This window comes from Rhamphochromis sp. 'chilingali' (assembly GCF_963969265.1).
Source record: "Rhamphochromis sp. 'chilingali' genome assembly, chromosome: 18".
NCBI classification, from domain to species: Eukaryota; Metazoa; Chordata; class Actinopteri; order Cichliformes; family Cichlidae; genus Rhamphochromis; species Rhamphochromis sp. 'chilingali'.
In genome coordinates, this window is record NC_137945.1 from 19,293,163 (window position 1) to 19,319,727 (window position 26,565).

Here is a 26,565-nt window from a genome sequence, read left to right on the forward strand (position 1 = left end):
GTTTAAGTTAAGGGAAAAAGAAAACAACTTTTTTCCCCCATAATTTGCAACCTGCTGTTAGAAAGTACGACTTTGGCTGTGACTTTTTGTTTTCCTCCCCGCCTTCCCCCCTCACTTCTGTCCAAATATGTGACAGCCAATTAAGGAATAAGTGGGATAGGCCTGCGCTTGGGTAATTATCTGACTTTCACACACAGACTGAGTCCACGTTTTGAAGCTTTGGAGGCTTTGCTGTAGAATAATCGCCTTTTTAAAGATGTTTGTATGGTTTCTAAGCAACCTTGAAGGCCTGAAAAAAACTTTCAAGGAGAAAGTATGCGAAGAAGCAAGGTAGAAAAGGTCAAGAGATGAGTTTTCTTGAGTTAAATGAGGTCAATTAAATAAGGTGAACCTGAAAAGCACTGAGGAAAACTTTAAGATCTTTAGGTGTGTTCGAAAAATATACGAAACAAGCTGTCTTAGAGAAAGTTAATTCCATCCAAGTACAGAGCGGCATTCCTTCTTGGTGTCCATAGTGTCTGATGTTTTTCATCCATCCCCTGCTGTTAACCCGAGGTGAAGGCTGTAAAAGTACAAATAAACACAGTTCAGAGGATACAGGGAAGGAGAAAGGAGACAGAAATTGTTACCAGTTGTCACCATGGCAACAGAAGCAGCGTGATGGGTGAGTAATAGGATACGGCCTTCAAGGATGAACCTTATATTACTTGTTTTTCTTTTTTTTCCTCTCCCAGCACTTTTTCATTTCCTCTCACTCCCTCGTCTAACCTCCTGCCTCCCCCCACCCTCTGGCACTCATTGCTGCGCCTGGAGCAGTCCTTGAGAAAGTGACTGCTCCGCCACGAGCCCTAAGCAAAACATGTACAGAGTGACCGGCACAGCCCACTTACTCAGGAACCAAACCCAAAAAATGCTGGCTGGCACTAAAGACCACAGGAGGCCAGAAGCGCATTTTACACCAAGAAATGAACAGGAAAGCAGAGACACTGAAAGAAAATGTGTTAACAGATGAATTATGCTGTGTCAGTTTGAGACTGCCCGAGGGAGGAAAAAGAAAGGGATGCTAGAAAAGGTGTATGTGTGTGTCCTGGTGAAGCAGGAATGTTTATTGCTTGTGCCACAAAACAAATTGGGAAGAGATGTAAAAAAAAAATTAGGTGATCAACACAGTGTCCAAAAAAAATTCAACCACCTCTGTCGTTAAAAGCGTGAGGCGGACTGGCGTTTTTTCAAATTCTGCTCACTGAGCGATTCTTTTAATGCCAGTGGAGGCTTTTATTTTATGAGGCACTGGGTTTCTTTCATAGGTGCTAGCCATCTGCAGCAAAGACACACTATACGCTGTTCTTGCTTCAAGCACTCTGTTGGGATTAACTCGCAGGCCTTATGTTCACAGATCCATGGATATGACACGAGCTTATATTTACACAGACACGCATATTCGCAAAATACAACGATTCTGAGGGCAAAATAAACTTCTTTTTCTACGTCTTTTTTTTTGCATTAGCCAACAGGCCTCCAATAAGTCTGGCCCTGATTGTTTGCAGCAGGCAAAGCTTTTAAAGATAAAGCAAATGCTATGAAACAGCAGCGCTACGGGCTTAAGTCTGGCCAGTTAATGCCTGCATTTATGAACCTTCTGTTGGTATTTCCCTCAGCACACTGACAGCGTCCGCACTGCTTACTCAGCCTATAGCGGGTAATTAGCCTCGCTTTTGGTTTGATCAGCTCTGTGTGTTTTACTGAGAAGGGAAAAGGATAAGATGAGATGGAGCAAAGCCACTTGCTCGTCTGAAATGATTAGTGTGTATGATGATGATGATTCTAAAGCTCTACATATTGATTGCGGACATGTTTTGTTTTTTTTTTCATATTGTGTTGGGTTGCTGCAGTTAATGCGCGCGACTTGTTTGCACGGTCGTCCGTGTGAGCATGTGTGTTTGTGCATCTTCCCCCTTCTCTGGGCTTTCGCAAGATTGTAATCCACACTTGTCCTCACTTTTCCACACTCCGCCTCCCTACTGTATCGTACAACCGCGCAGATTAGTAGAAGTGGAAAGAAAGACGCTGCTCTAAGGATTTTTAACAACATGGAGTGTACAGAATGTGGCGTTTGATTTGCCGTGAACAATAGCCGAGTGTTTGAGAATGGTACAATGGAAATATCCCGCCTGAGCCTCTGGAGGAAGGGTTTAAAGAAGACTCGGTTTTCTTCAAAAAGCGGTCATCTGCAAAAAGACAACAAAATAGCAATAAAAGCAATTTTATAGCATGTGTAAGAGTTATAAAATAAATTATAGGGCTCTAATTAGACTGGCAATCGTCTGTAGTTAATGCCTAATGAGGATTGAGCTATTAAAGTATTTTAGACATCGCCATAATCCTGTCTTGTAAAACGATGTAATTACAGATGATGCATGCACATGTGAGGCTTTTTTAATAGGCTGTGTCAATGAATTATGCAAATTACATGTGGAAGTTGTGTTTTGAGATTCAATTTTCTTAACTGTACTTTGAAGCCACAGTGGCTAATACAACATTATGCACAGACATACGCTACAGACCTTCAGACTCGCACCGAGCTGTGTTCTCTGCACTCCAAGGCCACATCAAAGAGGGATGTTGGTTTTTACAAAAGTTTGTTGGAAGTGAAGTTTACACGCCTTTTCAAACATCCCTGTCTTGTGGTCTGAGCTATTTGTAGTTGTAGCGCAGTGGGAAGGTTTCAAGAGTGCGGTGACGTCTTCGGTGTCCTTCGTATATAATTTCAGTGGTCTGTCAGATAAAGAAGCTATTCCATTTTCCACAGACAATCCCAGAGACTCCTATACATGATTCAATAAGGTATCCTCTGTGAAAGCTTTTAACCTAACTCCTGTCAGAGCCTCAGGAGTTTTTTTGAAGACTGAAACAGCTACAGATGAAGTGTTATTGGACACTTTAGTTACTTCTTGGAGGGTAATAACCATCTTAAAGACAGCTGCTTATGAGTTTGATATTAAACATGACATGACAGTGTTGTTTACAGCTTGTTGAACTGACATGAAGTGCAGAGTGGTCAGTGACGCAACCTGGAATACAGAGGATGAGACTGGTTAGAGATACATTCACCTTTTAAGCAGAATAAACTCACAAAAGTACTCGATAACTCTCTCTCTCTCCTGCTGGGGGTCTTGAATTTATCTTTGAGTCAGGACTGCTGCAGTTAAAGGAAGAAAGGTATTTCCATCTGCATCTATTTGCAGACTAGTGGGGCAGAGCAGGAGCTATAGATAGACATTGTTTAATACAGAAGCAGAATGATATGATAAGCTGAGTTTGAGGATGATTGCTGAGTGGCTTGCAGATGCATGGCAACCATGGTCAGGCTAAATCAGCTTAAGTAGAGCGTCCTGCTGTGTGTGAAATTTGCCAGTTGGATGTATTGGAGACCACTTTGAATCACCTTGTTGTTGAATTGTGCTATACAAATAAACTTGCCATTAGATAAGCCATCAGCTGAATGTGGCTGCGCTTGACTACTATGAGTTTAAATCTGTGCTTATGTGACTTCTCAGGTACTGCAACGAACACTTGCCCTGCCCGCCACACGTCTACTGGTCTGCCTGGTCGGCGTGGGAACGCTGCACTGTGCCTTGTGGCGGCGGCATCCAGTCACGCCGGAGAACCTGTGAGAACGGCAACGACTGTCCCGGGTGTGGTCAGGTATGTCATGCAGAACAATGCCTCTCATATGCACCGTTCTAACACCCGTCTTTTCTCTGTGGCTGTTCATTGTTTGGGAGCTCAGCTTAAGCCATTTGATGCGACGAAGCGTCAGTGGTGATGAAATGGGAACATCTAACACGACCAAATCCCCCGGCTATATTTATACAGTGGCAGCAGCCATCAGATTTATTACCAAGACCTATTTAATACCATGCACGCACACACACACACACACACACACACACATACTGTAATCATTCCACATATGAATAGGCTTATTTTCTGCCACAAAGATGTCTCTAAAGCAAAGATGATGCAAGGAAGTGTTGAAATACGAGTGTTCTTCTTGATGACAGAATGATGTGATGCTTGTGTTATTTCTGCTGCTATTTTCATACACGCACATACTCCCTCATCCTCAGTCCTGGTAAAAATAAGAGAGAACGAACATGATAGCTGTAGCGTCTTGTCCCCCTGTTGAAAACGGATTAAAGAATATGGGTCAGGGCCTTGTGGATGCATGGGATTCTTGAAGTGTATTTCTGTTTGTTTGCGTGTTTTCTTTATCATTTTAAGTAGACGTTTGGATTTTTTTTAATGTTTTAGGCCCAAAGCTGAATGTTTTTTAACTTCTTTTGACTTAGAAATGAAATAAGAATTATGTGTATTTTCATAGAATTTTCATGTAAAAGATTGGACACAGACATTCACTTGGTTAAATTAAATAATTGGGTGCTTTTTGCTTTTAGAAAATTTTAGTAAAATGCTGTAAAATACTTTCATTGACCCAAATCGCATTTAGCAGGAAAAAAAGTCACATTACAGAGGTTGTGTAATGGTCTGTTGTAAAGCGAAATAATACAGTGTAAACGATGAAACATCCCACGCAAGACCTTGATACCTCGCGAGCATATATAGTATGTGATAATTGCTCGTGACACATTAGTCGATGCAGAACACCCAAATAAAAAGACTGACCTCCCATTAAGTAGCAATTTAGCAGTCGTACCTTATCATCTCCTGCTTCGTGCACCTACAGAGCCACGCGGTTCCTGTGGTCATATTCCTGTCATTGCATGGTGGCCATTAACACGCTAGGAATAGAGCAACTTGTCATTAGGAATGAGGGAACAGGACAGGAGATGTTAAAGATGGTTTGCGTGTGTCCGTGGAGGTGACAGCGTCGTCGCAGTTACAGTCGTACTACACAAAGGAAAGCAGGAAAGGTCAAACAGGCACTTTGCATTGACTCTTATAAATTTTCTGTTTGTTTAGACAAGTTGTCTTCCTCCTCCCTCTTCCTTCTTGCTCTTGCATTTTCACTTGTTGTCCCTTTCTCCTTTGTTTTGTTTTCTCATTGACTCCTTGTCTTCTAACATTGTGATATGGACTTAATTAGGGACGTTTCAGGCACCGGAGAGGTAATTACATACTGACTTCAGAGGCAATTCTTTGCCGGGGAAGACTTATTTGGACGGTTTTTCTAAGTTATATTAGAGCCACACATTTACTCAGATCAGAGAACCATTTGCTGCCTTTTATTTACAACCCGTATAAGGTGCTAAAAGGCACAGCTGTTAATGTATAACAAGTGCTCCAATGCATTTAAAGCACCCATATCCACACACATTTCTATTCAGACCTTAAAGATTTCCACATATGATGGGGATAATAACAGCAACGGTAATTTCAAGAACCCCCAAAATGTGATGGAGTTCATTTTTATGTGCCATCTGCGTGCGTTTCTTTCCCCGGACACATGTTTAATTAAACAGAAGGAGACCACACGCACAAACACACACATGTTGCAGCTTCTGTCATCACAGCTACTTTATTTAGTCTGGGAATCCTACTGAGACCTGGAAAGGGTGTTAGATCAACAAAGGTGCGCGTATGTTCATTTGCGCCTTTGCGTTTACCTGTAAGGATTTATATTGTCACAGCCACCTGTGGTCAGCTCCAGGTGTTTGTCAGATAGGTATTGACAGCAATGGGTTAACATCTGCTTCTTGTTTTGAAAAAAGAGAAAGATTTTAAATCTTTTTTTGGAACTTTTTGACGAGTGTGCAAAGTTGAACTAAGTTGGTGATAAATATTCTGTTGTCAAAACGCTCCCAACATGTGGTAAAATGAATCCCTGAGCAGAAAAAAAAAGTTCAGTTCTTACTTTTTTGTGATTTTTGTTGATCCCTGAAGCAAACATTTCTTTGCTTATACCCCTCCACAAGGTGCTCGCAACACAGTCAGAAACAGAATAGCTCAACTAAAACTAGTAGGGATTCAGGTCAAGGACATTTCAGTTTAAATCAAAGAGTCCTCGCTCACTATGCAACCCCGCTACCCTGAAAACAAAATGCTGCCAGATGCTTGATTAAAGGAACAACCTCTCTCGGTGCTTTATTTCCATCAAACCTGCCCTTACGTTGCCCCGTGTGTCATAGCCATAAGCTTCAGCTGCAGGCTTACTACAGTTCAGTGCCTCATTTTTGCTGATGAAAAAGGCCACATAACTGCAACTTCATCAGTCTGAAGTCCACACAGTGCTGCTCCATCACATTCAGTGTATTCACTCTTCAGTGTTGAGTCCCCAGGGAAGCTAGCTAAGCTAGATAGGAAATAAAACAGTAGTGATGCACTATAGCTGCAATACAGTACTTAACCCCATCTTTTCCTGTGACTTAAAACTTTACCACAGAATTGGAAGTGTGCTCAGTCAACCTTGGATGAATTGGAAGCAAGGTATTTCTTTCCCCCAGTATTGAGACGAAAAGCTATTATTTGCCGGAGGTTATGAATTCTGGAAACAAGGCTAAAATAATTAAATAAATTTAGAAGCAGCTCGCTCACTGTGTTTAGAGTGGGATCATTAACGTGGGCTGGGGAAATTTCATGCTGAATTTATTCCTGCTATATGCTCCATGGCCAGACAAACTTTTCACAGGCCAGGAAATATACCTTGTGCTTCGTATTGACAAAGTTTGTGCACACAGGTGAAAATTTACAAGTAAAACTGTAGCGAGCAAAACAACAGAAAGGACTTAACTTTTACATCAGCTAGCATAGCAAGAGTGCTGCAGTTGTAATTGTAACAACAGGAGCGCAGAAAGAATGATGTTGTTACATCATGATACATGAGCGTCACTGCAGCCCCGACAATAAGCATCAAAAGACAAACACTGTGCATTGAAAGGGAAGTTAGATCAATTAATAAGGGTGTAAAACAACAAAAACCTAGAACTTAGTGATTATCTATTTACTTTACATTATAAAGTGCTTTGGCGAATCTATGGCGCTATATAAATAATTAAAGTGAATTATTGCACACAGACAGGCCTGAATCATTTAGTTTTCTCTCTTTCCTTCATATCTTGCAACTAGTCTTGGCGTCGTTACCCATAAAAAAGTGTTTTACACATTATTGTGTATTACGCGAGTAGTTTGTTACACTACTTGTTTCACTGCTCATGATATGTACTTAAATGCATTGCCACATATTTACCGGTTAGCAGTATAATCCTGAGGCTCAGTCCTACACTGATACAAATCCCTGTCCTAATAGGATAGGACACGCTTACAGTTTTTCTTTTAGTGCTGAAAAGCAGCTGAAAGAGACTTCATGGCAATCATCACAGCAATTCTACTGCGGAAGCATGCGTAGGTGGCAATGGATGCTACAATGCTATAAGCCTGACTGCTCATTGCTGCCATTGTTACCTGCCAAAACTCAGGCTCTGGCTGCTGGGCTGGGGTCAGCACACACTCAGCTTTAAGTCACTCTGGGAATTGATTGTATAGTAGCTTACACAGAGCCAGCGTTGTGTCAGCAGTATAACGTAGGTGTTTCTGTCCTGGATGCAGATTGCAGTTTACCTTCGCACTCTTGTTCTTCCTAAAAATCAAAGTAATGTCCACATGTTTGCTTGTCACAAGTTGTAGACTGCTCCACCCTTTTTTCCTCCTCCCATGTACACCAACCTAAATAAGCTGATTGTAGTTCAAGTGGAAAAAGGCATGTTTGTCACATGTTTGGATCACACTGCCCACACTTCCTGAGACATTTCAAAGTAAAAGCATATCAAGAGAGTATGTTTGGATACATTCAACACAAGTTACAATCAGTTACCACATACAACTGCTGACTCAAGTCAGAGGGCAGAATAAGTAGGACTGTTATTTATAAGCATGAAGTAAGCAATGAGATAGAAGGAAGAAAAATGGTTGTAGGTGATTAGAATCTGTAAAACTTTTCAGCGGCATTGACAAATAGATCTTTCTTCAACTTCTGGGGGGGGGAAATGGAGAGTTGGTCCCTGCGTGATTAAATAATTTTCACTCCCCTAAACCTCCATTAATTTCTCATTTTTCAAATCACATCCTCAGCAGCTTACCGACAAAAAGACCGACCCGTGTACGGCGAGATCTACAGTCGTTTTTATTAAATGAAGCATTACTGCCGAAATTCAAGCTGAATTTAATTTGAGTTTCATTTAAAATGCAAGTTAGTATTCTCTTTGCATTTTCCATACACTGCATTTCTGCGTTGAACGATTTGAAATTTAGTGTCACGTTTTGCATACTTGCACTCAGTTTTAGCGCATTAAAGCTATGAAGTTACTATGTTAGAAATGATCTACGATTAAAATAAAAGTCGTGAAAAAAGACAGCATATAAGAGAGAATTTTAAACTAGATGTTGCCGAGAGCTACAACTTCATTGTGAATGCCTCCTTTTAGTTCCTACGGGTAGATGAAAGAAGACTTCAGAGTTGCGCCGTCTTCAAGAATACATCCTTCACTATGGTGTTTCCTACTTTGTACGCTAAAGTATATCAAATGTCTGTCACATCCAAGGATCAAAAGGAACCATTCTTCTCTGCTGAATATGCCTGGCGGAGTTAAATAAGTCAAACGTGGGCCAGGCAGAACTGACGATGCACAGAGCTGCTTAATGAAACTGAGAGCTGCTCTATTTACCTGTGAGGAGTTCAGTTGTGCAGCCAGCCTGTGAAATGAAAGTTAAGCACACAGTGTTTGTGTAGGCAGTCTGGCAGGTGAACGCACTTGTGTTTGTGTGTGTGCATGTGCGCGCGTGTGTGTTTTTGTACTGCTCCGTTTTAGTTATTGTGTGCGCACTGCTGTGTAGCCTGCTCCTGGCCGAGAGCGAGCTTCATTATGGAGTCAGACTGGTAGGCAGAGAGAGAGTAAGAGAGAGGAGTCTGTGTTTGACAAAGTGTGTTTTGGTCGGTGCCGCTAATTGAACTGATGTGTCACCGAGACTTGAGGAACATTAGGCCTCCGTCTCTGCAGACTCGACCACAATAGATAAAGACGTAGGCACCGGAGAGGATTAGTCACTCTCACATCTGGAGCGTACACTTAAACGTCTGGGTTCTGCAGCAGTATGTAAGTGCAGCCATCCTTATATTCACAGAAGTTTTCCTCTCTGGCTCACACACTCACTGCTCTCCCAGTCCAATAAGAAGTTTAATGAGTGTAATGATGGTAGGAGGCTGGAGAAGCACGACTCTTTATTATTCACCTCCCACAGCTGACCGTGACAGAGGCCCTTTTGTACCTACACACACATTTTGTTTCTTCCACACACACATAAGTTAAGATATACAGGGTATTTCGGCCTTACACTTTACATTCATACATTTTCCAGTAAGGAAAGAGGCTGAGGGATTATGTTTCCACAGGACTCAAACAGTATGCTGACACTCACACTGGCTCTCTTTCTTCCTTTCTCCCTTCCTCCATCCTCAACTTGTATCCCATTAGTCTGTAACACCTAAAAAATAGGCGGAAAGGTCTGTGGATGGAGACAGAATGAGATAGGAGCTGAAGCCTGAATCCATAAGTCAGCCATGGATAAATGTATAAACATGCACGCGCTTCAGGCACAGTAACAGACAAGTCAGTGAAAGGTGCCAAAGAAGAAGAACTTTGACTCAATAGTCAAGCTGACAGCCTTGCATAGACACATACACACAAACAGCCCGACCACTGCTTCCATTGCTGACCAACCAAACCGTTATGATGCTATCAAGCATCCTTCCACCCAGCCCTCCTGAGCTCCAGCCAGAAACCCATTACAGAGGTGCCCGTCTCCAAGCAGCTGCCTGTTAAAGGTGTTAAGCAGCATAAAATCGCAGCTCTCCATTTGCCCATAATGCACATTGCTGCTCTCGCCAGGGGGGCAGTGGGCACGGCTATGAGTCAAAATCAGCGGACTAATTGAATTCAATCTTGTGTTCCACATGCCACTCGTCACATCCAACTGCTTTGGTCTATGTTTTTCCCTTTTAGGGTAATTTCTGTGAAATTGAGACGTGAGTGTGGCTGATTGAAGAGTGCAGAAAATCCTTTTTTCTGGTTTTTGTTGTTCTTTTACTTGTTTTACTGTAGTTGTATTACTTTGTTTTACTACTTTACCAAATCAGCTGGAAAGAATGAGATAAAACATTTAAATAGCATAGTTAAAATGAAAGTTTAATAAAAAAAAAATTATAAAAGAAATAGGGCTCTTTTTTTTAAATTCAGACAGACATGTTTACAATGGTCAAGATGTATTTTATGCCCAAAATTGCCTATTCACTGCTCGGAGACAGTCAAAGTCATTAAAATGAGTCATTTTATCGGTTTGTGGGTGTATGTGTGTTATGGTTATAGGTTTGGATTGATGTTTATTTCCACCTCCTTAGGTCCATTTTTAATGCATTATTCAAAACATGTTGTAAAAATTTCTACTCTAAAAGCAGGAGAGATTGTTTTTGTGTTTATTATCATGCCATTGTGTCCCATGCATAGCCACTGTAACAAGGCTCCTTTTTATTGCAGTAAAATGCAATAAACTGTCCATTATCCCTCCACTTTAAGAGTAGACACCGTCAACAGCAAGGGTGTTTTGACTTATTTCACATTATAGACCCCCAGGTAACACAGGGCTAATACTGGGGAGCAGCAAGATTATCTTCATGGCATTGCATTGCAATCCCATAATATACTTCGGTACAAGTAAAACAAAATGACCCTTCCCACAAATGTTTCCATACAGCATGTCTACGTGAATGTATCCGTGTGGGTAGCAGAGGCTGTATATAAAAGATGGACATAAACGTGAAGTCAGTGGAAGCACCTTAAAACCTGCATTCTGTCCAACAGCCAGCAGAGGGAGACTCTACTTTATTTACAAGCCTATAAAATATATTGTCTTTATTTTTTAACCCTGGGAATATTTTGACTTCATGTCACATTTAATACAACATGATGGTAACTTTGTAAGTTATGGTCCCGTTCAGGGTAAAGCTGAAAATAATTGTGCATTAGTGTGTGGCTACCTCGAGAAGAAGTCCACAGACATGTATGTACAGTCTATGATTGAAAAAATGCTTGTTGCTGTGTATTGATTGGGGCGATCGTGGCTCAAGAGTTGGGCGTTCGCCTTGTAATCGGAAGGTTGCCGGTTCGAGCCCCGGCTCGGACAGTCTCGGTCGTTGTGTCCTTGGGCAAGACACTTCACCCGTTGCCTACTGGTGGTGGTCAGAGGGCCCGGTGGCGCCTGTGTCCGGCAGCCTCGCCTCTGTCAGTGCGCCCCAGGGTGGCTGTGGCTACAATGTAGCTTGCCATCACCAGTGTGTGAATGGGTGGATGACTGGATATGTAAAGCGCTTTGGGTCCTTAGGGACTAGTAAAAGTGCTATATAAATACAGGCCATTTATTGATTGTTCAGTTTAGCCTAGGATAGACAGTGAGCTGAACAGATTGTAAAATCCCCTTTAGACAAATGTGTGATTTGTCATTATCACCTGTATAAATAAAACTGACTTAGCGTGCAGATTTTCTTCAGACCAATAGTCTCTAACACATGCCGGCAATGCCACATGTAAATAAATGACACACTGAGCTAGCTTGAAATCTCTTGAGCCTAAAAAGTCAAACTAAACCCTTTTGTTTTGTTTTTCCTCTGTAGTAGAGCCATTAGATGTACTCCTAAATAAATAAGCCACTATATCTAAATTAATAATAAATTGATTCATGCACTGATTTAAAAATTTTATTATCTCTATTCCACTGCAAATCCCATACAACTTATGGGTAATTTTTTTTCTTGTGACCCTTAAAATAAAGTCATGTCTAACTGTCACCACATATCAAAGACATGGTGTATATAATTCATAAAGTCTAACTTCACAATCCCTTTTTCAGAGTGTTTTAATTAGCATGTTTTTAGAAGCCTAAAGAGACAAACAATTTGTGACCTCTCATCTTTATCTCTGGAGCTAATACAGATACATTCGTGGGGTTTTAATAAGAACCTGTCATTTAATTAGTCTGACTCCACAAAAAGATTCACCTTATTGATAAATACTAGGACATAATGTCATGCCAATTCATTCAGTGTATACTTATAGACATATATATATATGTAGAGAGAGAGAGAGAGAGAGAGAGCACTATTAAAAGTCTCGCGACACCCCTCATTTCAGCACCCAGATATTTAGATTGCAGAAATGGAAAGATGCAGTGATTTATTGAACCGTGTGCAAAAGTACATAGAAATACATTATAAACCAGCGTTTTTGCTCCAGTGAGCTTGACAGTAAATATTTGGCATGGCCACCTTTATTCTTCAACACTTGAACTCTAGATGAGCTTTTCTGTAATTTCTTGTAGTAGTCTTCAGGAATAGCTCTCCACATTTCCTGATGGACATTCAAATTCTTTGGATGTTGGCTGCCACACTGAAGATCCCACATGTGGAGGCCAATCCATGGCTAATCAGAATGGCTTCTTGATGTGGATAACTTTTGTTTCTTGACTTTCAGGTACAGTTCATCTGCTCCAGATACTTTAAGTCCGTCACTTCTTCTTTTCTCCTCCACTTCTCCAGTTTTCATCAATTTTTAAGGGCACTCTGTGCTGAAAAGCTGAGAAACACATTTTTGTTGCATAAATACAATGTTATGCTTGTTAAACTGTGCTGTCTTTGGCATTTTTTGGAGATTCTGCTAAAAAAAACAACAACAATTTGCAACAAATTATGTATTTTTGCAGCAGGCTACTAGTAACAAAGATACAATTTAAAATTGGTTCTTGGTTAAGTTGGCTGTCGTGTCTCCATCCCTAGAGTTAGGTCACTTTTAAGTAGCTCAACAAACAGAAATCCTCTGAAATCCTTTGAAAGCCCTTCAGAAAGGCTGGACAACCATTTCTCAAGACCACTTTAAAAATTGCTATATACATATATATACACATATATATATATATATATATATATATATATATATATATATATATATACACACATATATACATATATATACATATATATATATATATATATATATATATATATATATATATATATATATTAGGGGTGCAACGATACACAAAATTCACGGTTCGGTTCGGTTCGATACTTTGGTGTCACGGTTCGATATTTTTTCGATACAAAAAAATGTTCATGCATTTTTAATTTGTCATTTATTAAAATTATAAATATATATTTTAACTCAAAAGTACAGTTTTTAAATTTAACCCTCACCCTTGTGCGTGTTTTTTATTTTGACAGCGAATGCGCACCTGCGGACCACTTATGTGCAGCCCTGGTTATTTAGCTCATCATATTGCAGCCACAGAAATTCTTTTGTCCATGAAACCATAAAGCTGCACTTTCTTTTTGCCTTATAGTCTGAGTTGTCATAACTTCTCCGTTTTGTGGTAAGCTTTTCTTTGGCTGTCACTTCTTCACCCTGACCTGTCTTATTTGGCTCAGCAGAACTGAAATGCTTTTACACACGCACTCACATAAGCTCAGCGATTCTCTGCGCGATCAACCTCTCACATGTTTAAGCTGCAGGAGATTTCACTTGTCATGTTTGCATAGTAAGCTAACGATTAATAAGACGATGTCAGAGGAATTGGTGCACAAATTATCATCACTCACAGATCAGTACTGTCGCTCTCTATACACAGTTCGCGCGATTGCAAAGTGAAAGCAAAAAAACAAGCGCAAATTCAAACGCGATTTCAATATGTCACATATTGACAGTGGCTCACCGATGCCATTGACATAATTACCCAGCTACATTTCCAAAAGAATGCAAAAGCATTGATATATATTTTTCCTACAATAGCCCGACGGGCAGGGAAGAGATAGATTTTGGTAGCCCGACTGAAAAAAATCGCTAGCTCCAGGACGTCGGGCTAGCGATATTGCAAGCCCTGTATCTGATTGAGGAATCACTCATCTTTGGAAAAGAGAGTTTATTACAGAGAAATGTCTCTTTCCAAAATAAAAGCTATACTATCCGCTTCTTCTGGGCTATATTCTCAGCAGCATAAGGAGAATCATGTGCTAACAGCTGTCTAAATGACTCGGCTAAAGTTAGTAGCATGCTTGCTTTTTTTTTTCTGCTTCCACTTGTCTTTGCACTAGGATGATGTCGGCGTAAATGTGCAGTCGTATTCGTTGTGTTCCCACTAGTGCTTTCAGGTTAATCTCGTTGAAATGACCTTAACGCCACAACACGGCAAATCTCCGTTAACGAGCTACTGCCGATCGCTCCGTGCATGGGGCTAGACGGCCAACACGTTAACGAGCTAACTGCGCTAACACACTAGTTCACACCAATGTAATTGAGCATTGCATGGCACATCCAACATACTGTTTTACTTTAGTCCATGACTCGCTTACCTTCAGGGTCATACGTCACATGAAAACCAAAATAATTCCAAACGCCAGATCTGAATGAGAGTGGGGGAGGTCCATCTTGCAAGGAGAGCTTAACTTCTGTCTCGCTAGCTTGCCCTGCGCTCTTCCTTCTGACTATGCTGTCTGTGTTGAGCGCTCAGTGGATCTGCGCTCGACAGTGCAGCCTAGGCGGAGTAGTCGAACACAGATTCACTGAGCGCTCAACACAGACAGCATCGTCAGAAGGAAAGTTGATAAAATAAATTACAAATTTTGTATTGTTCGATACATATGCGTACCGAACCGAAAGCACTGTATCGAACGGTTCAATATCGATACGAATATCGTTGCACCCCTAATATATATATATATATATATATATATATATATATATATATATATATATAAAAAACCACTAGCTGTAAGATATGTAAACTTCAGCTGTAGTTGTTGTAGATTCCTTTAGAGACCTTGAATGAGGTTTAGCTTTAAACCCAGTAATTATCTCCTTAGCCCACTGCACTGATACTAATCCCCAGAGTATAGGGAGAAACGCTTACCAGACAAGCCTCATTAAATATTTACTGTGTTTGGCCACCATCAACCACTCTCACAACAAACACCCACAGACTGTTTGCCTTTCCTCCGTCCCCCCCAACCCCCCATTCATGCCATGTGTTGCATTTGTGTCGCCGTAGGCGATGGCGAGAAGCTGACGTGGACTTTTTTTCTTCCTTCCCTTTTGTTATTGGCTGATAATCACAGATTGTGGGCTGGTCTGTGATGCGTGACAATGTTAAATATTAATGTCTGAAGATGATTACTGCACTGGATGGAGAGAGGCGGGAAGTGCGGTGGAGGTGACACCCTCATTCATCACCGGGCCCTAACAGAATCTAAATCCTCGCTGTGTTTTTAACCTTGGTACCCTGGGGAAGTGAGACAGAGGGAGCGAGAGGAAGCAGGAGATAGAAACAGTGGTGCATAGGGAGAGGAGAAGGAGATGAAACAGATACAGAAGGAAAAAAATAAGAAACAGAGAGCGAGAGAGAGAGAGAGGGGGACAGATGTGTCACAAAGCGAGTTATAAGCTGTGTGAGAAGAACGCAGGGGGGTGGAGTTGGGGGAATATAAAGATAGATGGATGGATGCAAAGTAAGACCATGACAGCGGATAAAAAAGGAAGTGAGATGGTGAAAAATATGCCTGCATACTGTATAATGTATAGAGCTCTTCTCCTCAGCTGACCTGTCAGCGTATCCTATGTGACAGGCTGACGGATGTGCAGAAAGGAACTCTTATCTTATTTTGTCAAGGTCTGGCAGTCAGTCAAGTCCTATTCAGCATAAATAAACAAGCAGCGAGGAAAATGGCAGCCATCTCACCTTCTCTTCTACAGTGTCATTTTCCTCAGACGTATCTCTCCCTCCGCCTTCTTACTCTTTAGCTGGGAACAAAACGGGGCCGGACTTCCTATTACCCATCTATTATCATATTGAATCTTATCACCAAATATAGCACCACAGAATAAGAGTATTTCTTTTCCAGCCAGCTGTCCAAGTTGGCTGAGGAGAGTGCTGGATATATATGTGTGTGTGTGTGTGTGTGTGTGTGTGTGTGTGTGTGTGTGTGTGTGTGTGTGTGTATATATATATATATATACTCAACAAAAATATAAACGCAACACCTTTGTTACTGCTCCCATTCCCCATGGGATGGACGTAGAGACCTAAAATTCATTCCAGATACACAATATAACCATCCCTCCCAAACAGTGGTCACAAATCAGTCCAAATGTGTGGTAGTGGGCACATCTGCCATATTGAGATAATCCATCCCACCTCACAGGTGTGCCACATCAGGATGCTGATCTGACATCATGAGTAGTGCACAGGTGTACCTCAGACTGCCCACAACAAAAGGCCACCCTGGAATGTGCAGTTTTGTCTCACAGCAAAATGCCACAAGAAATGAGGGAGCATGCAATTGGCATGCTGACAGCAGGAATGTCAACCAGATCTGTCGCCCGTGCATTGAATGTTCATTTCTCAACCATAAGCCGTCTCCACAGGCGTTTCAGAGAATATGGCAGCACATCCAACCGGCCTCACAACCGCAGACCTCGTGTAACCACACCAGCCCAGGACCTCCACATCCAGCAGGTTCACCTCCAAGATCGTCTGAGACCAGCCACCCAGACAGCTGCTGGAACAATTGGTTTGCACAACCAAACAATTTCTGCACAAACTGTCAGAAACCGTCTCAGGGACGCTCAACTGCATGCCCGTCGTCCTCATTGGGTTTTGACCTGACTCCAGCTCGTCGCCGTAACAGACTTGTGTGGGCAAATGCTCACATTCGATGGCGTCTGGCACGTTGGAGAGGTGTGCGCTTCACGGATGAATCATGGTTCACATTGTTCAGGGCAGATGGCAGTTGAGAATGTCCCAGTTCTTGCATGGCCAGCATACTCACCGGACATGTCACCCATTGACCCATTGAGCATGTTCGGGATGTGCTTGACCGGCGTATACGACAGCGTGTACCAGTTCCCATGAATATCCAACAACCTCGCACAGCCATTGAAGTGGAGTGGACCAACATTCCACAGGCCACAATTGACAATCTGATAGACTCCATGCGACGATGTGTTGCACTGCATGAGGCAAATGGTGGTCACACCAGATACTGACCGGTTCTGGGTCCCCAGACCCCCAATAGCGCAAAAAACTGCACATTCCAGGGTGGCCTTTTGTTGTGGGCAGTCTGAGGTACACCTGTGCACTACTCATGATGTCAGATCAGCATCCTGATGTGGCACACCTGTGAGGTGGGATGGATTATCTCAATATAGCAGATGTGCCCACTACCACACATTTGGACTGATTTGTGACCACTGTTTGGGAGGGATGGTTATATTGTGTATCTGGAATGAATTTTAGGTCTCTACGTCCATCCCATGGGGAATGGGAGCAAAAACAAAAGTGTTGCGTTTATATTTTTGTTGAGTGTATATACACACACATATGGCACTCCTGAGTAGGTCCCACATATCATATTGTTATGGCTTTAATGGCGTGTTATTCATTTTTACCGCCTGGCTTTCAAAGTCAAATGCAGATTGGAGGAAGAGTTGCCATTATTACTGTATTCTTCGCCTCTTTCTGTGTCAGCCTCTTGCTGTCCTTGGCTTCAGCGCTCCTTCTCTCCATCTTTTCCCTGTGGTTATAGATTAAATTTGATCAACAATGACCTTTTCTGCTTGGATTGTTTGCCTCTTTCCATGTTCGGCAAGTGGTCTAATGGGAGCATATCCATAGCCAGTGCGTGCAGGCATAATGGCACGCTATATTAGAGCCAGGCAAACCAGGCCTGGTTGGTTTGTAAAGGGTATTTTTGGGAATGAGTGGCACTCGTTCTGGTAACATGCCGTACTGTAAACCTGCCAGAACCAGAATCAAGAGGCTTTCAAGGATGAGCGATGATGAAAGGCGTTGGTTTTTTTTCTCACCCCTTTATAGTTTGTTTAATTTCACATGAGCGACTGCTGAGGGTTTCAGAAGGCATTGTCCGGGTCATTATTATGTTTGGAAAACACAACAGAAGGTTTTTGTCGGAGCCTGTTGTGCTAATTATCGCCTCGGTCATTTGTGATTCTCTCTCGTGAAATAAAACTGTGGGTTAAAATGCAGTGTTTCTGTGCCTGCAGGAGTACCAGTCTTGCAACACTCTGCCATGTCCCGACCTTAAAAAGACCACACCCTGGACCCCGTGGACGCCTGTCAACATCTCCGACAACGGCGGCCACTATGAGCAGCGTTTCCGCTACACTTGCAAAGCTCGCATCCCAGACCCGAGCCTGCTAGAAGTGGGCAGACAGAGGATCGAGATGCGCTACTGTTCCAGCGACGGATCCACTGGCTGCTCCACTGATGGTGAGTGCATAAGAGGGAAGAGACTTATGGTCTCTTTCCAGCTCTCTCAGCCTCTGGATGTTCCTGTTTTCCTGCTCCAACTGTCCTTCTGCAGCTGCGGGTTATTGTCCTCCTCGCTTCAAGTCAGTCCTTCTTTCTGTTTGGCTGTTGCTCTTTCTCTTCCTTTCTCGATGTCCTGGAAAAGTTATAGGAGCCCTATCTCGGTCAACTCTCGTGTTTACCATCCCGTCCTCCTCGCCTTTATCAGACATCAAGGCGTCAGATGTACTAATGAACTTCCAATCCAAAGCGATCAGCAGTTTACGACTAATTTCATCCACCACGCTCACATGCACAGAAACGCAAACAGACACACATGCACACAAGTTCATTTACAGCCTCACAAAGAAGCAGCAAACTGCGGCTCTTTATCCGTAATTCCAGCTATTCCCATTTGCTTAAGTCGCTGCACCACACGGTCTCAGTCAGCCACACCCCTGGCGAATTAAACGCTGTAAATGTTTGTACAAGCAGCCTGCTAATTGACGAGTTGTTTATGTTGTCCAAGAGAAGTATGCGTGTTAGAGAGGAGACATGCAGGATGGCATCGCACCACAGCAAAGCGATTCAGATACAGATGCAGCAGTTAAAGTTTGTTTATGGTGCCGCTCTCTGCCTCAGAGGGGAAAAAGCTGTTTTTAAAGGGCTTCAGAGTTAGCGCCCGGCTAAGCTGCGGCGGCCTCCCATCACGCTGGGTTCATCTGCGTCTCTGGGTGGTCTGTTGCTACCACCAATCACACGCCACACGCTGCGATAATCACTGAGGTTAGCCTTTTTGATCTCACCACCTCTTCCTTATTTCTGATTATTAATATCCGTCTTTCTTCCAGGCGCTAACAGTGGTACAAGTTGTTCTCCTCACACTTTGAAGCCAGCGCTTAAATGTTCCTGAAGGGTTTTAAATGAGCGCCGACAAGCACAGAGGAAAATCCTGACTGCAGACTCAAAGCTTTAAGAGGAGTGACAGCCACACATCTGAGACGTTAGAGAACAAAGGCTCGAGCTTTAATAGGTCTGTCTTGCTTCTGATTAGTGGGAGGAAGTAACCGACACAACGTGTTTCATTAGGGGTTGTCACCGGCAGCCCGACATCAGATTAGCTTCAGTGTTAATTACAACAATTGGAGAAAAAAAAAAGCAAGGCAGTGATTTCAGCAGTCACTTTTGGCAAAGTGTTAGTCTGTGCAGGATGCAAGCCGACTATAGGATCCAAGCAGGCAGATGGTAATACACCATATGAGCTGTAAAAATGTAGCTGTTTTTTTGTTTTGGGTGGTTTTTTTCGCAGATATACCATCATGAAAATGATGGTATATCTGCGGAAAGCTGCCATTAGCTCAGCTTGTTAAAGTGGAAACTTTGTAGCAAGCAGGTTGCGTTTAAACCATTATTTTGCAGGGGAGGTTAGGATATCTGTGCTAATAGAGACAGACTTCATTATACGTACTGTGGCAAAGATTATCAACAGCCATGATTAGTTGTGAGGCTGTTGCACTTTACACTTCGCTTTAACTAGATAAGTAATTAACATCACTGCAGGCAATGTTTCTAGTCTCCTCAAAGCATAGCCTTGTGAATAACAGGGTGATTTAATATGGAATTGGTGAAATATGTGAAATGATTTTTTCTTTCTTTTTCATTTACTTTCTGCAAATGTTCTGTGAAGCAAATTTCCTTTCAACATCAGAACGGTTTAACTCAAATCTGTCTTTTTTCCCTCCTTTTTGAAAGAACTGAGTTACGCGTGTTTGAGCAAAAGGGAAAAAAGGTTTAAAAAAAATACTTCAGTGTGCACTTTGAAACTTCTGTTTCAATTAGCTGCACTGAGTGAAGTGGAGATCTATTGAGGTGTGCGTGGCCCCTGTGTTCTCGTCCGCTCTGTCCCGTGTTGATTGTCCATCTCCGGTCTTCGGTATGATTCACTTCTCGGAGGAGTTTTAAGTCATAACTGTCGAAAAAGAGGACAGACTCCAGCGATCCACTTCTTCATTTCAGCCATTATCAAAGTTGCCATCCATCTGGAGAGCACTGGTGTGTGTATTTGTGGGTTTGCGTGGAGGCGGGTAATATGTGCGTTTGCCTTTTTCTTTTTCTTTTTCTTGGTGGGTGGATATGTGCACATTGTGAGTGTGTGTGTGTCTGTGTGTGCGTATGAGACACTTTCAATAAGCCCTCCTCCTCCTACTGTCCATCTCTCATGTGGTGCCAGATCCCCGGGGACAGCAGTTAACTTTTCTGACAGCAAGAGGCTATCATAAAGTAATTACTACCACAGCGCTGGTGTTTATTGATACTCAAAACTGGGGCAAAGGACAACGAGATCCCTCTGAGACAGCGGGACCCCGAAAAGAAATGGTGTGTCACTCAATAAAGATTTACTATTTGCATCAGGCAGCTTGCAATCGATTAGAGTTCAGCTCACATCACGCGCTTTACCTGTGAGAGCCAGTGTAAACAGATTGCTCTATGAAGAGTGGCGGGAAAGTTATTTGAGACGGTAATCAATTAGTGCATAGGCCACAATAAACATGTTGCTGTTAATCCTTAGCAGAGGACATGTTGAGACACTTAAGGTGAGATAGTGCATCCAAGTACTGTTTTTTCTTCTTTTAAACTGCGCTTTGTCTCCTAGAAATTAATGCAATTTAGTCCATGGGTGACATAATACTTCCTTTGAATAATTGAACACAATATTTGTAACAATATTTGTAAAATAAAAAAATGTATTATTGTTATCATATTGAATCGACCATGTGATAAATGTCTGCAATTGCAAAAGAAGTTTGTTTTTGTTTTTTTAAATAAGTTTTTCTCATACTCTGAGTCAGATATCTCCACTCCAGAGGAGTAAGTTTACTTTCCATTTTTATTCTTGTTTATATTTATCTGCATTTTGGAGTAGGGCTGCACGATTAATCGTTAGAAAATCGCGATCTCAATTCATACTTATGTGTGATCTCATTTCCAAATGATTTAAAATCCAACGATTTAAAAAAAAAAAAGAAAAAAGACGATGACGATTGTACCACATTTTGATCCGGGACGTAATCTGCATGAAAACAAGCGCTCACTCTTCCTGCTCAACAAATGACAAGGGCGGAGCCTTATACCACGTGGTACAGAAGCTGGCTGCTAAAATTGGCAGGGAAAAAACAACGGAGAGCACGTCAGGGATGAGGAGAAAGTGACAGGAGAAAATCCGTCCCGGTCAACCACCCAAACATCAATAACGGGAACCTTATACAGCGCTTCCCTATACCCGTCGAACTCCCGCAGGCACAAAGAAATTACGGAGGCTATTACTTATCACCTGACCAAAGATATGGCTCCCATCAACACTGTGCAAAACGAGGGATTTAGGAAAATGATCAACACCCTAGACAAACGCTACACAGTGCCATCCTGCAATGATTTTTCTATTGTTGCACTACCTGCTCTATACACGCAGCGTCGAGCAACGGTGGAGACGAAATTTCAAGCAGTACAACATTTTGCGGCAAGGACAAAATGTGAGACATTTGTTGTTTTTATGTTCAGTCTCAACTGTTACGAAGTTGATGTGCAGTTAATAAGTGCAATAAATATTTATACTGGAAAAGAAAATTGTGAGAGAATCGTGATCTCAATTCTAAGCCAAAAAATCGTGATTCTCATTTTATGCAAAATCGTGCAGCCCTATTTTGGAGGGTGTTTATTTTTACAGAAGGGTTTCTTCATGTATCATTCAGTACCTGGTTTAGAGAATGGTTTTTTTTCCTGGGGCCTTATTTTTTTATAAAAACAAAATTTGTTGTTTTTTTCCCCTGTGGCTGTCAATAGTATCAGAATTATGAAGTGGTAAAAAAAGAAAACCCTCTCGTAGCTCAGCTGAATGTAGTCAAAGCTAACAGCGGTTAGCTAGAAGCTTCTAGTTTGCAGCTTTTAATCAGAAACTACCTCCTGCAGCCAAGTGTCGTCTGAAAACGCAGTTTTATTTGTAAATTAAGAATTCACAAATATATTGGAGCCACTTTTGGACCCCTTTTTGCCTTCAAGCCTCTTTCAGCTGCTCCCTGATTCAAACGGGGTCACCACAGCAGATGGATCCAAAGGTTGATTTTGTGGGTTTTTATGTCAGATACCCTCCCTGACACAACTCTCCCAGGGATTTGTGTGTCCTCCCAGTCTCAAAGCAGTGATCTTTCATATATTAGGTGAATGTGTTAACCATTATACTATGGAGCTGCTCATCCTTTTGCTTTCAGAATTCTGCCTTAACTCTCTGTGGGAAAAATAAAAAAAGATGCCAATCTCCCATCACGTCCCAAAGGTGCTCTAGGGGATTGAGATCTGGTGACTACGGAGGCTGAACTCACTGTCATGTTGAAGAAACCAGTTTGATTGGCTGATTACATACTTGCATTAAAAGGGCTCATGCCACCAAACAGTGCTGAGACCCATTCATAGAAAGAGCAAGCTGAAATCTGTCAGAAGTGTGAAATCTCCAAGGATGATGAGACGGATAACGTGCGTGGCAGCGTTCGGTCAGGACCATTTTGCAGTCTTTAACAGGATCAACCGTTAACGCCTGCTCGTGTTAACTGATGACCACAGATGTCAGTGCATTCATGTCATTTCGATGTGAAAAGGACTTAAGTCAACAAATTAGATTTCCAAACTGTTAAAGAATTAACATGTTGCTGTTACTGACTTAACAGCTTAAAACTGAATATAAATCCTTTTTAAAAAATGTATGTATCCACTTTTTCACACACTATATATAAACATTCTCTTTACACATATTTTTAAGTGAACTAACCTTTTCGTACTGCTAGGTATGTTCTTGTTTGGATATTCTCTTTTGAAGTCAGTGCATGAACATTTTCTCTCACTTGCCGCCTTGCTGTCACACTAATGTCACTTCCCTGCAATTTAATAAAAAGCCCACTTTTCCATGTTGTTTAAGATCTTCTCCGCCGCCCTCCTCCTGGGCACTGTGTTTGTACACTCGTGCATCACAGCCATCAGATATACCTGATTTGGATTATATTCAGACACATGGCAGATGTTATTGGCACACACCTGGAAGTGTTATCACGGACATACAGATAAGAAGAAATTAATCCCCTGTCAATACAGGGGGAATAAAACTGCTGCTGGAGCCAACCTAGCAGCTTCCTTCTGTCTTTGTTTCACTGTTGCCTCGTGATCGCTATCTGTCTTTATTACGAGAGACAAATTATGACTATATGATTTAACCAAGCATTTACAATGAGCTTTTATGTAACATACTGACTTGTTTCATATCAGTGATCGTAGCTTAATGATAGCGATGAGTTAATTACTTAAGATCTGTGGTGATTTAAAGACCTCTCTTGTCATGTACACCCATTTATTAGTCTCGTAGCTCTTGTAGTCATTTTCCTTCTTTTTCACATCTTACATGGCTGAATGAAAAGCCAAACATTTGATCAGTTGGATACATATAAGTGTTAAACATGAAGTTCTTTTTAATTTTTCAAAAGCAAAACATAAAATCTATAGATTTCCTCTCCTGTTCATACAGTATATCCTAATGTTTAGTGCATACACATACCTACACCCCTGCTTTTCATCTGCTTCTCTATGGATGGAAGCACACTGTAGAAGCCTTGCACAGTTGATGGTGTCACAGATATGCCCCCAAAACCTTTAGATACTGCTACAGTGCATGTCTTGTATTCCATTCCCAAATGGCATGTATGCACTTAAAAAATAATAACTTCATACCTCACAAATGACAACGCAGGAATTCTTAATTTTCCGAATCATTTGGTCCTTTTTTGCAGACATGAATTTTGCTTCCTGAAATGCTGTTTTGTCTGCTTGTGTGTCTGTTTGTTAAGCACTGTGCCAAAACTGCTTGGGGGAGAGGTGGGAAATTGGCAAAGGAAGAAAATTCAATGCAAATTCAAATCAAGGATGGCTTCCAGGATTGTTTTTTTCATAACAGCAGCTTGTGAACAACAACCACATCAGGCAACTGCTTGGGGCCACAGGCTGTTAGAGGGTCAGCGAGGGCTCACACACTTTACCCCACTCGCCCATGAGCTAGCAGAGGATTTGCAGTGGCATCTAAAGGAGCCCCAGTTAGAGGTGTGTTCAAAAAAACACCAGCTGTTTAATAATGTAAGCCTCCTCAGCTCTCTTTTTAATGTAACTTCAAATTTTTTAATGCGTGGAAACTATGTCTAGTAGTTTTCTTCTCTGCTCAGGTCCCCAAACTGTCGCAGGGCTAAAACACAGAGTGACAGACAACAGACGGCCTCGCATTCACAAACCTACAGTCAATTTAGCCCAACATGCATGTCTTCAGACTGCGAGAGGAGGCTGTAGTATCTGGAGAAGACCCACACAGACATATGGAAATAATGCAAATTCCACACAAAAAGGCCCCAGCCAGGTTTTGAGCCCAGGACCTTCCCGCTGCGAGGCAAAAGTGCCAACCACAGTGCCACTTCTATAATTAAAATTCAGTATCCGCAAGTAGCTGATCCATTTTTGGACAAAGGAGTAAAGCAATGCTATTGCATTCCAGTATACACTGCAAAAACTCAAAGGCTACCAAGTATATTTGTCTTATTTCTAGTCAAAATGATCTCATTGCACTTAAAATAAGACACAATAAGCTACAGAGCAACATTTCAGTAAGATATAGGAACTTTCAGTAAGAACAACACAGTGAATCTTGAAACTAGAGAATTTTTATGGCGTTATTTTTGTGCCACTATTCTGAGCGCACGAAAAAAAAAAAAATTTGCAGCTGCAAGTGTTGCATTTTGAGGAGAAATTTATTTTGAGCGAAGAAAAGCTAAATTTGAGTGAACAAAATTCATTGCTGCGTGCAAAAAAATGTATTTCAGTGTTTGCTATTATCCATACATACACACACACACACACACACAAAAGCAGCCCCTCACTCAGTTTTTGCATTTGCGCTTGCTCGCAACGTGTTGCTCGCGCTCTCAACATTTCTGCCCAAGCGTGCTCAACTCTTTCAGTACACCGTTATATTTGTGCACTAAAACCAGCCTATCACAGACTCGGATGCAAAAAATCTGATTGGCTGTTTTGGTCTCCAATCAGCTCGAAATGACTAAATGCAATATCCCAGAATCCATTTCGTCCAAAATTCAAACAAGGCAGTGGCGGAGGAACACAGAGTGACGGAGCATGTTTAAGTTTGGTTGGGGTTTCTTTCCCACAACCAATAAAAATCCAGACAGAGCTGCTAACATTGCTCAAATATATGAGAAGGCATGCCCTCTTTGGTTTCATGTATGCTCCACAAATAGGGGTAGACAAAACCCAGCACGACACAACCTATGTGGAATTAATAAAGCTTGCTTGCATTCTTTCTTCTGTAATTCCTTACTGTGTTGCTTTTTTCTCAGATTTTTGAACAGACTGAAACCACAACACAACCCTTTAAGTCTTGCCAGATATCAGGCTGCTTGCCATTCAGGACTGTGACTGCACTCTCTGTGTTCGGGGGCGGTGTTTTTTTGTTCCGTCAATTATTCACCAATCAAGCAGCCACCTGTATTTGACATAAAACTGGAAATAACCCTCCCACTGTGGCAAGGATTGAAACCAGCTCGCTTTCTATCATTAGTCAGCTTAATGTAAAAGACTTCGTAGCTATTACTCGCTGTCTGTGCTGCCACAGGCCAGCCCACTGCACTTTTAATTTTAAATGACGGTTTCTGCAAAGCCAAATGTCGATAAAACAGATATTCTTGTGCAATTCAATCTGTACATGTGGTGAATTGGTTAAAAGTTAGTCAGGCTGGTTTTATGTGAAGCAGTGGTATAATCAAGCTAAAAAAAAAAAGCTTTTAAGCTTGATTATACCACTGCTGCTTTAAATGTTTTATCATTTGCATCACACAAAGCCAGAGGCAGAGGCAAAAGAAAGTGCTGTAAAGATGAAAGAAGGTTGTGAGTTTGTAATTTTGCTAGCTTGTGCTGGTGAGTGATGGCTTCATTTTATCCCAGGGAGAAACGGTGGCTTGTCAGCAGCCTGATGTGTTTCACTTCAGCTGATCTGGTATCAAGGCCAGGGCCCTCTCATGGACGAGAGATTAGTTCTTGTGCACGGATGTCGTGAGCAGGCACTGAGTAGACACAAGACAGCGCTGAGGGACGACTCTGACGGATGACAACCAA

At 41.8% G+C, this 26,565-nt stretch overlaps 1 protein-coding gene across 2 annotated transcripts in view; it reads left to right on the top strand.

Annotated features, from left to right (window-relative positions):
• sema5a (sema domain, seven thrombospondin repeats (type 1 and type 1-like), transmembrane domain (TM) and short cytoplasmic domain, (semaphorin) 5A) overlaps positions 1–26,565 on the top strand; it is a 155,930-nt gene that overhangs the window by 104,505 nt on the left and 24,860 nt on the right. For both annotated transcript variants that reach the window (XM_080864489.1, XM_080864490.1), the window contains exons 15-16: positions 3,558–3,705; positions 18,114–18,339. In XM_080864489.1, coding sequence (XP_080720615.1) covers positions 3,558–3,705; positions 18,114–18,339 — 374 coding nt within the window. The remainder of the gene's footprint in view (positions 1–3,557; positions 3,706–18,113; positions 18,340–26,565) is intronic.